The sequence below is a fragment of the Alexandromys fortis genome, unplaced genomic scaffold (assembly GCF_014885135.2).
Source record: "Alexandromys fortis isolate MF-2015 unplaced genomic scaffold, M_Fortis_MF-2015_v1.1 scaffold_12, whole genome shotgun sequence".
Lineage (NCBI taxonomy): Eukaryota > Metazoa > Chordata > Mammalia > Rodentia > Cricetidae > Alexandromys > Alexandromys fortis.
The window spans coordinates 6,549,073-6,561,562 of NW_026067937.1; the positions used below are offsets into that span (position 1 = coordinate 6,549,073).

Sequence of the window (12,490 nt, forward strand, 5' to 3'; positions counted from 1 at the left end):
GACAATAATATAGATTGATATAGATTAATTTATGTGACTGTGACCATCTTTGAGAGTCACTTTAGCTTTGGTATTAGATTTCACATTCCTAGTTATCAGCAAAACTGTTGACATCTAGATCTATTTGAATAGATATAAGTATAATTAGTTTCATTTTTCATTCATCTTCATGTTTTTATTCTTAGGTTCCGCTTAAGTCCAGCTGCCCGCAACATTCTGGAAAAGCATTCCTTGGATGCCAGCCAGGGCACAGCCACAGGCCCTCGAGGGATCTTCACTAAAGAGTACGTGTGTGCGTCTGTACTCATCAATCCCATCACTTAGCTTTTTCTGAAAAGATCTTTAAAGAGCTTATACTGTGTTGAAATTTAAAATGAGGCGCACTGTTCTTATGTAGTTTTAATTGCTTTTGTTAGTATAAATTAAATTCTATGCAATGATTGTTTTCCGAATAATTGGACCATTACTAAGAAAAAGGTTTAATTCAGCAACTGAGCCACTGGTGATAGTGCAGAGAATTGGAGCCCTTAACTGGTGTAAAATCATCACCAATCACATTTCAGTTTCCCAGATATGGAACTACACTTTTAAAATAATTTAATTCTTAGCCCTTCAGGCAGTTTGCTTTTTCCAGAGCATCTCTGTCTGTAGTCGATTCTCTTTCATTGATCTGTCTGTGAGTTAATACCATTTTAATTATAAATGTTTTATAGTATGCTTTAAAAATCTGATAAACATATCAGATTTCCCTTGTTTCTTTTTTTCCCAACAAAGTAGCTTTATTGGTATATACTCCTGGATGTAAAGCAGTCTGAGGGCTCTGTGGGAGGGAGAACGTGGTCATTTATGAGATGTATTGAATTAGCTTAGCAAGAACTGACCTCTTTATGTGGACAACTTTCTACTCAAGAAATTGGTGCATCTTTGATTAAAATTATCTATTAATTAAGAGTCTGTTGATACAGATGAACCTTTCTCTAATGGGACTTAGCCTCATAAAGGTACAACAGAGGCTGATCAGACGGGCCTGCGGCCACATGTGAAGTCCCCACAGCACTGCGTGCACCTTTGCTGTTGGCAGTCGCCGATTATTTGAGTGGGTTCGTGTTTTCAGAAGTGGTTCATTCTCAGCTCAGCTTAGATGATGGAAATGCTGTAAAGTGGAGGTTCTGGCCCAGGAAGCTGGTCTTTGTTTCACTAGTTCATGTCTTAATTTTGTTAGTCACCTACCAGTCTCTGCAAAAATGGAATAAGACAAGAATCTTTATAATAGACAGGTTTTCCATGTCTGTTATCTGAGGGATAGGGTAAATGGTCTGTTTAGTTCATCGACCACTGAAGATTTGAAGAAATGCTAACTAATTATAGCTATACCTGAGAAGGATCATCATGGCAAGTTCATACAGTAGAAATTACAACAGATAAGGCCTCTGAGGCAAGGGGATCAGTTGAAGTAAGACTCATCAAGTAATGCGGGCAAGAGATAATGAATACTGCCATTAACATGGTTGGAAGCCATGCAAGAGGCATCTAGAGTGTGCGTCTGGGTTCTGGTCTGGGTAATAGAAATCTTGGCTCCGGAAGTAGATTGAATAAGGGGTTTGCGGAAGCATTTGCTGTAGCAGAGTAACTGATGCCCACAGCTTTTGTCAGCACTGAGAAGCCGTCCAGGGATCACGAGCCCTGGATGAAGATGAAGGAGCTAGTTTGAGTGGATCATGAAGCAGTGGTTGTCATGGAGAGCAGCAGCAGCTCCATCATTTAGAAGACTAAATTTCTGTGGTAGGGTGTTGGGAAATGGTCCCCGAGTCAAGGAATATAAGGTCTGATTGAATATAGGAAAGGTTCCTGATTGGTGACTCGGTGCCCTTTGAAAGCAGCTTCTGGAAGGGCAGCAGTAGAACAAAGACATGGGATTGCTGCTCTTTTTTCCCCGAGTTTGGGTTTCACCACGCAGACGAGGCTGGCTTTAAGCATGTAGTAGCCTTTCTCCTGCCTGCCAGGAGCGTGTGCCACTGTGCTTAACGCATGCACAAGTATTTTAAGAACTGGTTTAAAAGAGTGCTGGTGCAGTTATCTTCTTGATACTCTAAGGAAACAGTGTTAAGAGCTATACTTAGGATGCTTTGTCTTCTTTCCCGCTTCCCAGTTCTTTCCCCAGTCTTTATGTCTTTTCTACCAGGATGTCAACTTTAGTCTTCTAAGTATGAAATTTTACAGATTTCATGAGAAAATGTGATCCTCAGTGCATGTCCTATTTAGGGTTTTCACTTTTGTATGCTGTTTGACATTAAGGTGAAGTTTCAAAAGAGGCATTGCCCCAGTGGCTTCTAGAGAAAAGCCCTCCTCTTTACAGTTGTAAAGCTCGAGGCTTTGGCCGAGCTTCCCCCTTTTTCCTGAGCACTTGCTCCGGAAATGATGGGTGCCGTCTCCTATCCACTGAGCAGTGCCTCTGAGCCACTGTGTCTGTGGGGAAGAGCACAGACTAAAGCTGGCTTTTAATTTCAATTTAAAGCAAACTTAATGCTCCAGATGTGTGTTGTACAGAAGCATGGAGTCATCAGCCTGCCTGCCCCAAGTGCCAGGCTACAGCCAGAGGCTCGTGAGCACTGTTAGAGTCTTTGCCTTAATATCGTTGGTATATCTAACTATTAAACCAGAATTGGGCTGAATGTTTTCATTCATGTCAACCACAGCATCAAAATTTGGCATGTTGGCAGTTGTCTAGTTTTATGAATGCTCTTTAAAATTAGTTGATTCCATACCAGAGTTAACTACCTTCTGAGAGGTGGGAAAGGTTCTTTTTGCTAATTTCCCAAGCAATTCATTTGTTTTCTCATGTTTTAGAGTTCTTAATGCCCAAGCAATGCTTCCAGTTTAATCTGATTGTTTTAATGGGCAGAAATCATTAAAATCACCTCTGGATTATAGCAACTAAATTGTTGGCTGTTTCTATGCAACAATTAACATTTATGCTTCATGAGCTATATAATTGCAAAATCAATAATAAAAGTTCATTGCAAATCACTGGTCAGAATTATTTTCTACTTTTTTATGATTAATGGCTCCTCTTCACTTTTATTCCTCACCAAGTACTGTTTACCCAGTAATCTTAATTACTTCAGGAGTAAAACCAAATCATTTCTTCCTTGATAAAGCAGACGCACCAATGGAGAGATAGGGCTGTGTCTAGTTAGTCCTCAGTTTTAGGTTGACGAATCAGTTACTGGCCTTTTAGATATTTGTTGTCTCCTGTGTTTGTTTTCATCTGATGACTGAGAAAGCTAGAAAGCCATGTAAGAAATTCTGTCTGGTACTTGGGGATAATACACTTTGCTAGATAAGTTTTAATTACTTCACTTAAAACGGGAAGGGACTAAAATGCTGGGCTGTAACTTATAAGCCTTGCTCTAGAAAGGGAAATTTCCTTTCTCGGAGGCATCATTCTGAGTCGGTAGGTCTTACTTATATCAGTGCGTACGTTTTCTCTAGCTGGCCTTGGGGCTCATGGCATCAGTCTCCAGGGTTGTGTCAACTCTCATTGACTTTGACACAGTTTGAGTTGGGGCTATAAATATTATGGGTAAAAGTTGATTTCCAAGTAGAAGTAAACTGCTTAAAAACCTTAAAGGTCCACAGATCACTCCCTTGGACACTTGTCCCCTTCACTCCCTTTGCCACTCTGTCACCATCTCCAGGCTGTAAGAAGCAACGCTGCTGCCCACTATTCTTCTGTGACTTTGTGTGTGGTGCGTAGAGGGCCCTTGTCAGAAGGTCCTACTAGTAATTTTAGATGAGGCGCATCCCAGGTCCTTGTTCAGTCCCAGCATTCTGCTCACCGTGGTTAATTCTTCGCTGCTCTGCTCTTAGGAGACAGCTCTGTTCCACTTATTTAATTTGCGTACCAAGTCCACTGCTTTTAGAAAGGTAGAAGACACACAGGCTTTGCAGCTGGCTCTGAACCTGAGCAGCCCCAAGTGTTCTCAACCCTGGCTGTACTCAGTTGCCTACCTCTTCAGCTTGCTCACTGCATTTCTGTTCTGGCTTCCTTCTCTTAGAAACCTCACCTTCTTAGAAGCCACATGTTTTCTGCCTAGATACACCGTTCTTCCAACCCTTTAACCTGCCGACCTACACCATCCTGCACAAACGTCCAGTCTGGCCAGGCCTCTCCCCGCTGGTTTTAAATAACCAGTCTTCTCACTCATTGCTCGGTCTCAGTACTCTGCTCTGTTGCCTTGTAAGGATGCATTTCCATTGCTCTGGCTTGTTTGTGTGCCTCATGGATGACTCCTCTGTAGAATAAGGCTTGGTGGGAAGAGTCTTGTCTAACAACATTTTCTCCCAACACCTGGAATGAGTAGGTGCATGAGAAGGAGCGAGTTAGACACTGAGTTAAGTGTTTAGAGTCCTCATGTGTCTAAATTAGGAGTAGTAATACCTCTCCCACTTGGCCGATGTGAGTTACATAACATAAGCGACACGTGACCCGTGGTGGGCTCCCCTTTCTGCTCTTCCCCCACTCTTTGAGTATCAGGAATGATGTAGCATTTCAATTGCTCTGTCAGTTTGATCTCATCTAAAGTATTCCGAGAACACCTGCCTAGAAACGACTGCACAGGACGGGTGCCACCCACAGTGCGTTGGGCCCTCCTGTATCAATGAACAGTCAAGACGGTCCTCCACGAGCCAGTCCAGCCTGGCCATCCTTTAATTAAGACTTCCTTCTCAGATGACTCTAGGCTCTATCAAGTTTCCAGCTAACTATAGCCTAGCAAACAACTCAGGACTTCACATATCTTATAGTCTTAATTATATCCCTTTGCAAACAAATGCACCTTTGTTTTACAAAGTAGTACAAAAGACAGGTCTGTAAGTAGTTTTTTTTTCATTCTAAATGATAATAATTTAAGAAGTATTCTAAAGAAAGCCATAGGTACTATGAACTTGGCACTTTCTGAATGTCATGTGACAGTTATCTCATGAACATACAGTAAAATATGTTTTAATTACTCTCTTGCTCATCTGACTAGTGAATTTTTCTCCCAATAAAAGACAAGTTTACTTTTTAATAAAAATTACTATATTTACCCAATACTGAGGGGTTTTGTGGGGTATACTCTAGGATCAAATAGATAGACCTGCTGCAGAATTCTGCTTATCATGTTGCTATAAGATAGTAAGCTAAGGAAGAGGTTTTGTTTGGGAAAGAATTATCTCAGATATGCCCAATGAGTTCTAGTTATTATAAATTCAAATTATTCATTAGGGTTTGAAAATGTATGACTGTGTAATAAGAATCAGAAGACCATCCAGACCAGTGGTTCTCAACCTTCTTCCTAACACTTTGACCCTTTAATATAGTCCTCATGTTGTGGTGACCCCAACCACAGAATGATTTTGTCGCTACTTCATAACTGTAATTTTGCTACTGTTATAAATCGTAATGTAAATACATGTATGCTGTACAATCCTACAGGGGTCACGACTTGTAGGTTGAGACCCGCTGGTCCAAAGGAAAGACTTGCTTAGATTTTGTTGTATTTGTCTTGGTGTTTATCTTCTTCTCAGCACCGTTTTCTAGAACTTCTAGAACTTTCTAGAACCCTTGTTGCTTCATGGTTATCCAATTTCCTCTCATTTCTAGAGATGCACTCAAGTTAGTTGAGCTGAAACAGATGGGCAAGATTACGGCATCTAGACCAGCCCCAGCTCCTCCATCCACTCTCTCAGCATCTGCGCCTCCTCCGGCCACAGCCGGACCATCTTACCCTCGGCCAATGATCCCGCCAGTATCCATCCCTGGACAACCTAATGCAGCGGTAAGTTCTCTCAGTAAGATGTTATAATTTAGATACATGAGAAAGGAAATTAAAACATGTACTGTGTGCTTTGTAAGTACTTTTTATCCACTCATTTAAACAGTAGCTTAAAGTTGTAAATATAGAGAGTACCCCAGATAAGGGTTTTCTTCTGGATTTCATGGCACAAACAAAATTGTTTGTATGACACTATCTTCAGGGTAGAACTATGACTCCGTTCCATTTTACCATGAGTTCTAGCTCCTCTGTACAGTATATGTATACTGTAGTCATGGCATTTCCTTGGATGTAAGACTAAGTCACAGCTCCTTTCTGCAGGGAGATTTGCTTTGTACTGAGAGAATAAAGAGCTATTTAGAATTACCGTGCCAATTCTTTGTTTTTTCCCATTTTCCTTCTCTGTGTTCCTTTAAAATCAGGGCAGTAAATGCACTCTGCACCCACTAATAGAGAAGATTGTTCACTTGGAAAGGACTGAGGACTAAGGTTCATAAGCCACATTTCTTATGTAATGTTACCAATTTGTACTGTCTGTACAAAAATTTGATGGTGTCAACTCTTCCTTCAAGTAACTGTAGTAGGTTATTCAAAGTAGGAAGATGAGTCTTTCAAATGCTCACAGAATATAGAGACCATGTATTCCATATGATCAGAACACTTTGCTAACGGAAAGTGTCTTTAAAATAGCATTTGTCAAAAGAAAAATAAATTACTGGCTTTTTATTATCCTTTGGTGACTATAATTCCATCTGAGAATGGAAAGAAGGATGAAGAAGGGATTAAATGTAATTGGACGCCCATGCCTTTACAAGAAAATTTATATTAAAACTATGGGAAGATTTTACTATTTCATTGATACTTTATATTTTGAATTCCTACGAAATAAGACACTCATGATTATCTTTACATATCCACTATGTAGTGTGTTACCTTTTTCTACAATATGCCATTTTTATAAGTCAGCATTTGTAACCCAAACTGCCTACAGGCTATCTGGATGGATAAGTAGGTATTTCTTTCTGTATTCTCATACTCGTTGTACCTGTGCATGTGTGCACATATATGCACCCTACATATATATATAGTAATGTGTTCCTCCCATACTCAACGTATGTGTATATACTTGTGTGTACTCACATGGCACATAGGTACATGGTGATGATGGGTTGGTCTATTTCTAGATATCTTAAACATGATAAGACAAGATGTCTTACTCATAACTCAAATTTAACTTTTGCTATTTTTGTCTATAGTTGTGTAAACTCAAGCCAAGTACTTAGATTTCTTATAGTCTCCCTTTATTTAAAGAGCTTTAATAATACTTTTCTTAAATTAATCCTGTCATAAATTATTAGGTCTCTAAGACTGTATTTCAGGTAGGTAGTTTTATTGTTTTCTTCCATTACACTTATGTTTTAATGAACAAATTGCTTTTATTTGTTTATTTATTTACTTATTGCAGGGCACGTTCACCGAAATTCCTGCCAGCAATATTCGAAGAGTTATTGCCAAGAGGTTAACTGAATCAAAGAGCACTGTGCCTCATGCCTATGCTACTGCTGACTGTGACCTTGGAGCAGTTTTGAAAGTTAGACGAGATCTGGTCAAAGGTTAGGAAAGTTGAATTTACTTAATGCAGAAAGCATGCTAATCTGGTGATCATCAAGTCTTTTATAGAATGCACCTTGTGTGGCTTTTAATCCTTTCATAACCTGATTGCACTCTACTCCGGCTTGCTTTTGCACAGGGCTGGGTGAGGGAGAAAATGTTTTTTTCCTACATGAAATAGATTGGGTGTGTAATATTGAATTAATCACAGATTATTACTTTTACAATAAGGATTTTTATTCTTCCATGCTTCCATTACAAAAACTCTCCTTTGTGATGTTACCATCCTGTCATTCAGTTCATGTTCTTCCCGCACTCTGCCACACACAGAGCCCTGCCATAGTATCACGGGGTCGCTACTGACTGGTGGTTGTTTGCATAAGTGAAAATAAGCTCAATCTTTTTGTCTCCCTTAACTTGGTCTATTTTTTTAATTAATTTATTTTGTAAGGACTGATGAATGACTTGCTCAGACTAAATGCTTTTCCTAATTTTGAATACCTTTTGATAATACTAGTTAGACACACAAAGATCTTAACAAAAACCCTTGCCTAATTTAAGAGTACTTTGTATTTTAGACATCATGTAGGTGTTACCCTTCTTTATGCAATTTTTAATTGTATTTTCAAAATACATTTTCTGACATTAAATAGAATTGTCTCTCAACGCATTTTAAATAAAGTTTCAGAGAGGTGTAGATTGTTAACATGGATATTTTACCCCAGCCTTCCCAATCCACTTGCTTGCTTTGCTTTGCTTTGCTTTTTTTTTTTTTTTTTTTTTTTTTTAGTTTTTCGAGACAGGGTTTCTCTGTAGCTTTGGAGCCTGTCCTGGCACTAGCTCTTGTAGACCAGGCTGGCCTCGAACTCACAGAGTTGCTTGCTTTTCTTATTGCACTGGTGAAGGTTTTTGGTACCATGACAAATTCAGTATTAATAGGTCCTTATTCTTTTTATGTTCCTATATTTTGGGTAGGGAGAAGCATTCAGTCTTTAACATTTACATTAAGTTTTTTATAGATCTTTTTCAGGTTGAGGAAATTCCCATTCTCTGTATTCTGAGAATTTTAAGCATGAGTGGATGCCAAATTTTTGTCAAAGTTTTTGGTCATCTTTTGAGAGAGTCTTTCCCTTTTGGTTAAGATGCCAAATTCCATTGGTTGAACTTGAGTACCCAGTATTCCTCACACAGAGCTTCTTCATGTATTGTCTGATTTTATTAGCATTTGTTTAGGATCTGTCCGTCAGATGGGTGTTAGTGGCATTCAGAAGGCTAGGACAAGAGAACTGCAAGTTCCAAGCTGGTCTGTATATGTATAATCATATTTATGTTTTTATATAATTATACATATGCCTGTCTGAAAACCTACCCCTCTGCTTTCTTTCCTGCGTTCTGTGTTCCCAAGGTTTGTCTTCAGCTCTTGTAAAAAAGTTAGAAAATGTTTCTTCCTCCTTTACTTTATGGAATTGTTTGGTAAAATAAGGTTCTCTTTTTAATGTTGATAATATTTAAGAGCAAAACTATCTACATCTGGGATTTTAACTGATCCTTGGAGTTTATTTGGAGGTTTTGTTGGTTTGTTGGTTTGGCATTTGCAGATAATTTCTCTTTGTAGCCCACAGAGAATCATGATGATCCTATCTTTGGCTCTCTAATGCTAGGGTTATGTAGGTAAACATTACCAAATTCAGTTTTTTCACTATGTGTTTAGTAACTATCATTGATACTTAAAATTTCCCATAGTAAGGAACTGAATGAAGATAGTTGAGATGGAGTCGCCTTGCACACACTGGATCTGAGAGGCCTATAGCTTTGGAGAGGGAGGCATCTTATGTGAAGCTGTACATACAGTCCAGAAGCTCTGAACATGAAAATTAGGATGGAATTGGGGGCAGAGTATCATCCTATAAATGGCATCAGAACCATGGAATTGCAAGTTCCTGTCTGGGTCATACGAACATTGAGAGGAGGGAACTTAGAGTAAAGGAGTAGTCAGAGAGGAGAAAGCTGGGAGGATCTGGGCAGTCGAGGAAACCAGTAGGTGCGGGTGTTCAAGGTGAAGAAAGGGATGTTGTGGCTATAGGACTGTGGGTTGTCACTCTGTGCCTGTGGGGGCCTGGTGAGGTCGACAGAATGAGTTCCTAATATGACTATCATATATTTGAATTTGTACAGAGCAAATTTTAGCCTGTGGTTATCCTTCTAATGTCTCCAAATGCTGGAAATGCACTTAGATTTATACTCGTGGAGGAGATTTTAAACAAACAGAACAGAATGTTCACATAGTTTTGGATGTGGCCTAGAAGACTGACGTGCAGCAGATTCTTTCCTGCATGGTTTTTGTGACACTGCAGGAACAGTATGCATGGTTTTTTGCCATGTGTTAGTCACTAGATCTTGACCAAGAAGTTTTTCTACAAATTCTTAAAAGAAAGGGGTGTGCTTTTCCCTCACAGGTGACATCATATTCATTGGCAGTAGCAAGGGAAAAGTCAAATATTTAGTTATGATTCATTCTTAATTATTATGTATACTGCAAGGAAATTTAGCCACATGTATTAACCATAAATTCAGAGATCCTCAGCATTTGCCCCCGGACCCTTGCACCAGGACCCGTGCCAGCATCACTTCATCTTTGGCTGTTGCTGTGTCCTATGGCACTGAGTTAAAAAGCAATTCCCATTTAGGCCCCCTTTAATGCTTAAAGGTGCTTGTCTTAAATCCTTTCCATTGTATACTCTTAGTAAAAAAGGAAACTTAAGTACCCTTTATAAATTCAATCATCTATTTAGTGTATTTACCTACACTGTTCTTCTAATATCAATATATTATACAATGTGCATAAAATAAAGACACTTGAAAATGAGAAGGAACTCACAAGTGCAGAGGTTGCCCTTTAGTGGCGTGCTAGTTGGGCCTTTTATTTGACTGTGGTTGTAGCATTTTTATTCACGTTCTCATGCATCATTTCTGAATAACTTCACAAAATGGTAATCGAGGTGGACTTGGAGGTGAACTTCTCGATGGGGAAGAATACTGAAAATGGAATGCAGCCCTGACATCGTAAGCGCAGGTTACCCAAAGCTGTGCCTCCACCCTGGACGTGAGCTTTTGCTTCCACGACTTCCACTGTGTGTAGGACATTGTGTGATCCACATTTTGCTGAAGCAACGAAACCTGTTTTATGAGACAAGTGCAGATCTGGTGTTTTTTTTATCGCTGTGTGCAAGACCTGTCCATAATCTACAAGTTTGAAATCCTAAGGGTCAGTGTAATAATTAGAGGTTTGAATATGCTTATTTTTCTTTCAGATGACATCAGAGTCTCAGTGAACGACTTTATCATCAGAGCAGCAGCTGTGACTCTTAAAGTAAGTGGCCAGAGCAAAATAACTGTGGCTTCTAAATGGCTCTTGGCTTAAAATATGTATAATTTTGTTGCTAAAAATATCCTGTTATTTAATTTTGTTTGCTTTACTGGTAAAGACACTGAAAATCAAAAGGACTCCCAAATTATAGCAGAATAAAGCACATTTATTCGGTAAACACCAGTTTGTCCCTGTTGTACTAAGTGGAGAGAAGTTTGAGCAGTGACAGTGAGCGGCAGCACGGACGAAAGCCCATGGTTTCTGCCGCTGTGGCTCTACAGAGTTCTGTCCCCCAGGGTCTCGTCCACGCCACGGTGCTCTGTCTCTACGCTCTCGTGCCCCTCTCCAGCCTGTCTGGACTTTAGGAAACGTTTGTTATCTTTACCTGTACTCATTTCAGGTAATTAAAAAGACTTATTTTTAGAGTTTTATAGAATTCACCAATAAAAATCACCGAATCTAGTTGGGAATGTGCAGATTCCCGAACGCGTTAGCTTGGAGCCTCTGACTGCTGTGGTGTTCAGTGCTGTTGTCTGAGATGCTCTAAACGCCCTTGTGTTGTTGCTGACCTGTGCTCCCATTGTTCTTACTGTGTGTGTGTGTCTTCTCTTCGGTCTGTGTTAGAAAACTTGAGTGTGGGAATAATTGTAACAATTTGTAAAAAGGATTAAAGTTATGAAAATTGTTTTGGATCCAATTTAGACCATGTCCCATGGGTCTTCATTATGTAGTTATTAATTAAATGTAATTTCAAGGTAGCCTTCCATGTTGAAGGTTTTACTGGTGTGCATGCATGCTTGTGTGTGTGCTTCTGTATATGGGCATGTACACATGTGTGTCTATGCCCATGGAGTACAGAAACGGACTTTAGAACCCTTCAAGCTGGAGTACAGGTGACTGTCAAGCTCCTGATGTGGACACTGACCCTCTAGAAGAGTAGTGTGAGCTCAGCCTGAGCCATTTCTGACCCCTTGTCTTTTGTATTTTGTATTATCTGAAGAATTTGGGATCTTTTGAGGGATTAGGCCTTTTTCTCTCCTATTTTAGTGTTGTGGCATTGTTGTGAATGGATAATACAGAGAGGTTCTAAAAATGATGGACTAATTACAGTGTAAAGGAGTAAAACGAGAATCTGCGTAGAGTGAGAAAGTCAATCCCAGCAGAGTGGCGCAAGCGCAGTGAGACAGGCAGGGCGGAGGCCGGCCGCTCTTCCTTGGGTAAATAGCATGCCTGGACGCTTGGGCCTTACTCTGTAAAAGCAGAGAATCCCTGAGAAGAGAAGCTGGCTTTTGATTTTTGTATTCAGCACCGTTTTCGTCCTGTGATATTTGGCAACATCACTACATCCCTTCCAGCATTTAGTCATTTTGCATATTCTTTTATCCTTCAGGTAGTTATCTTTCTGTTAACTCTGTACCTGTGCGTCTGTGATGTCTGTCTCCTGTTTGTGATGCTCGGGGACCTGAGTTTAAATAGAGGACTCATGACTAAAAGCTTGTTTATATGTACTACAGAGTTGTGCCTACAAAACGAGCTTTCGTGACAAAGGAAAGTAGTTGAATATCACTACTGTTTTCTGTTCATATTTGTCATGTAGTTCAAACATGTGTACCATCAGAATTGTCTTTTTTTTTTATTGAGAATAGGAAAAAAAAAGTTTCCGCCTCCTCCCAGCCTCCCATTTCCCTCCCTC

The 12,490-nt window shown here is 39.7% G+C and overlaps 1 protein-coding gene across 1 annotated transcript in view; it reads left to right on the forward strand.

Moving 5' to 3' along the window:
• The window catches only part of Pdhx (pyruvate dehydrogenase complex component X), a 61,347-nt gene that overhangs the window by 40,029 nt on the left and 8,828 nt on the right, over window positions 1–12,490 (forward strand). Inside the window, exons 5-8 of the mRNA XM_050147082.1 lie at window positions 186–284; window positions 5,648–5,822; window positions 7,285–7,432; window positions 10,742–10,800. Of these exons, the coding sequence (XP_050003039.1) occupies window positions 186–284; window positions 5,648–5,822; window positions 7,285–7,432; window positions 10,742–10,800 (481 nt within the window). The remainder of the gene's footprint in view (window positions 1–185; window positions 285–5,647; window positions 5,823–7,284; window positions 7,433–10,741; window positions 10,801–12,490) is intronic.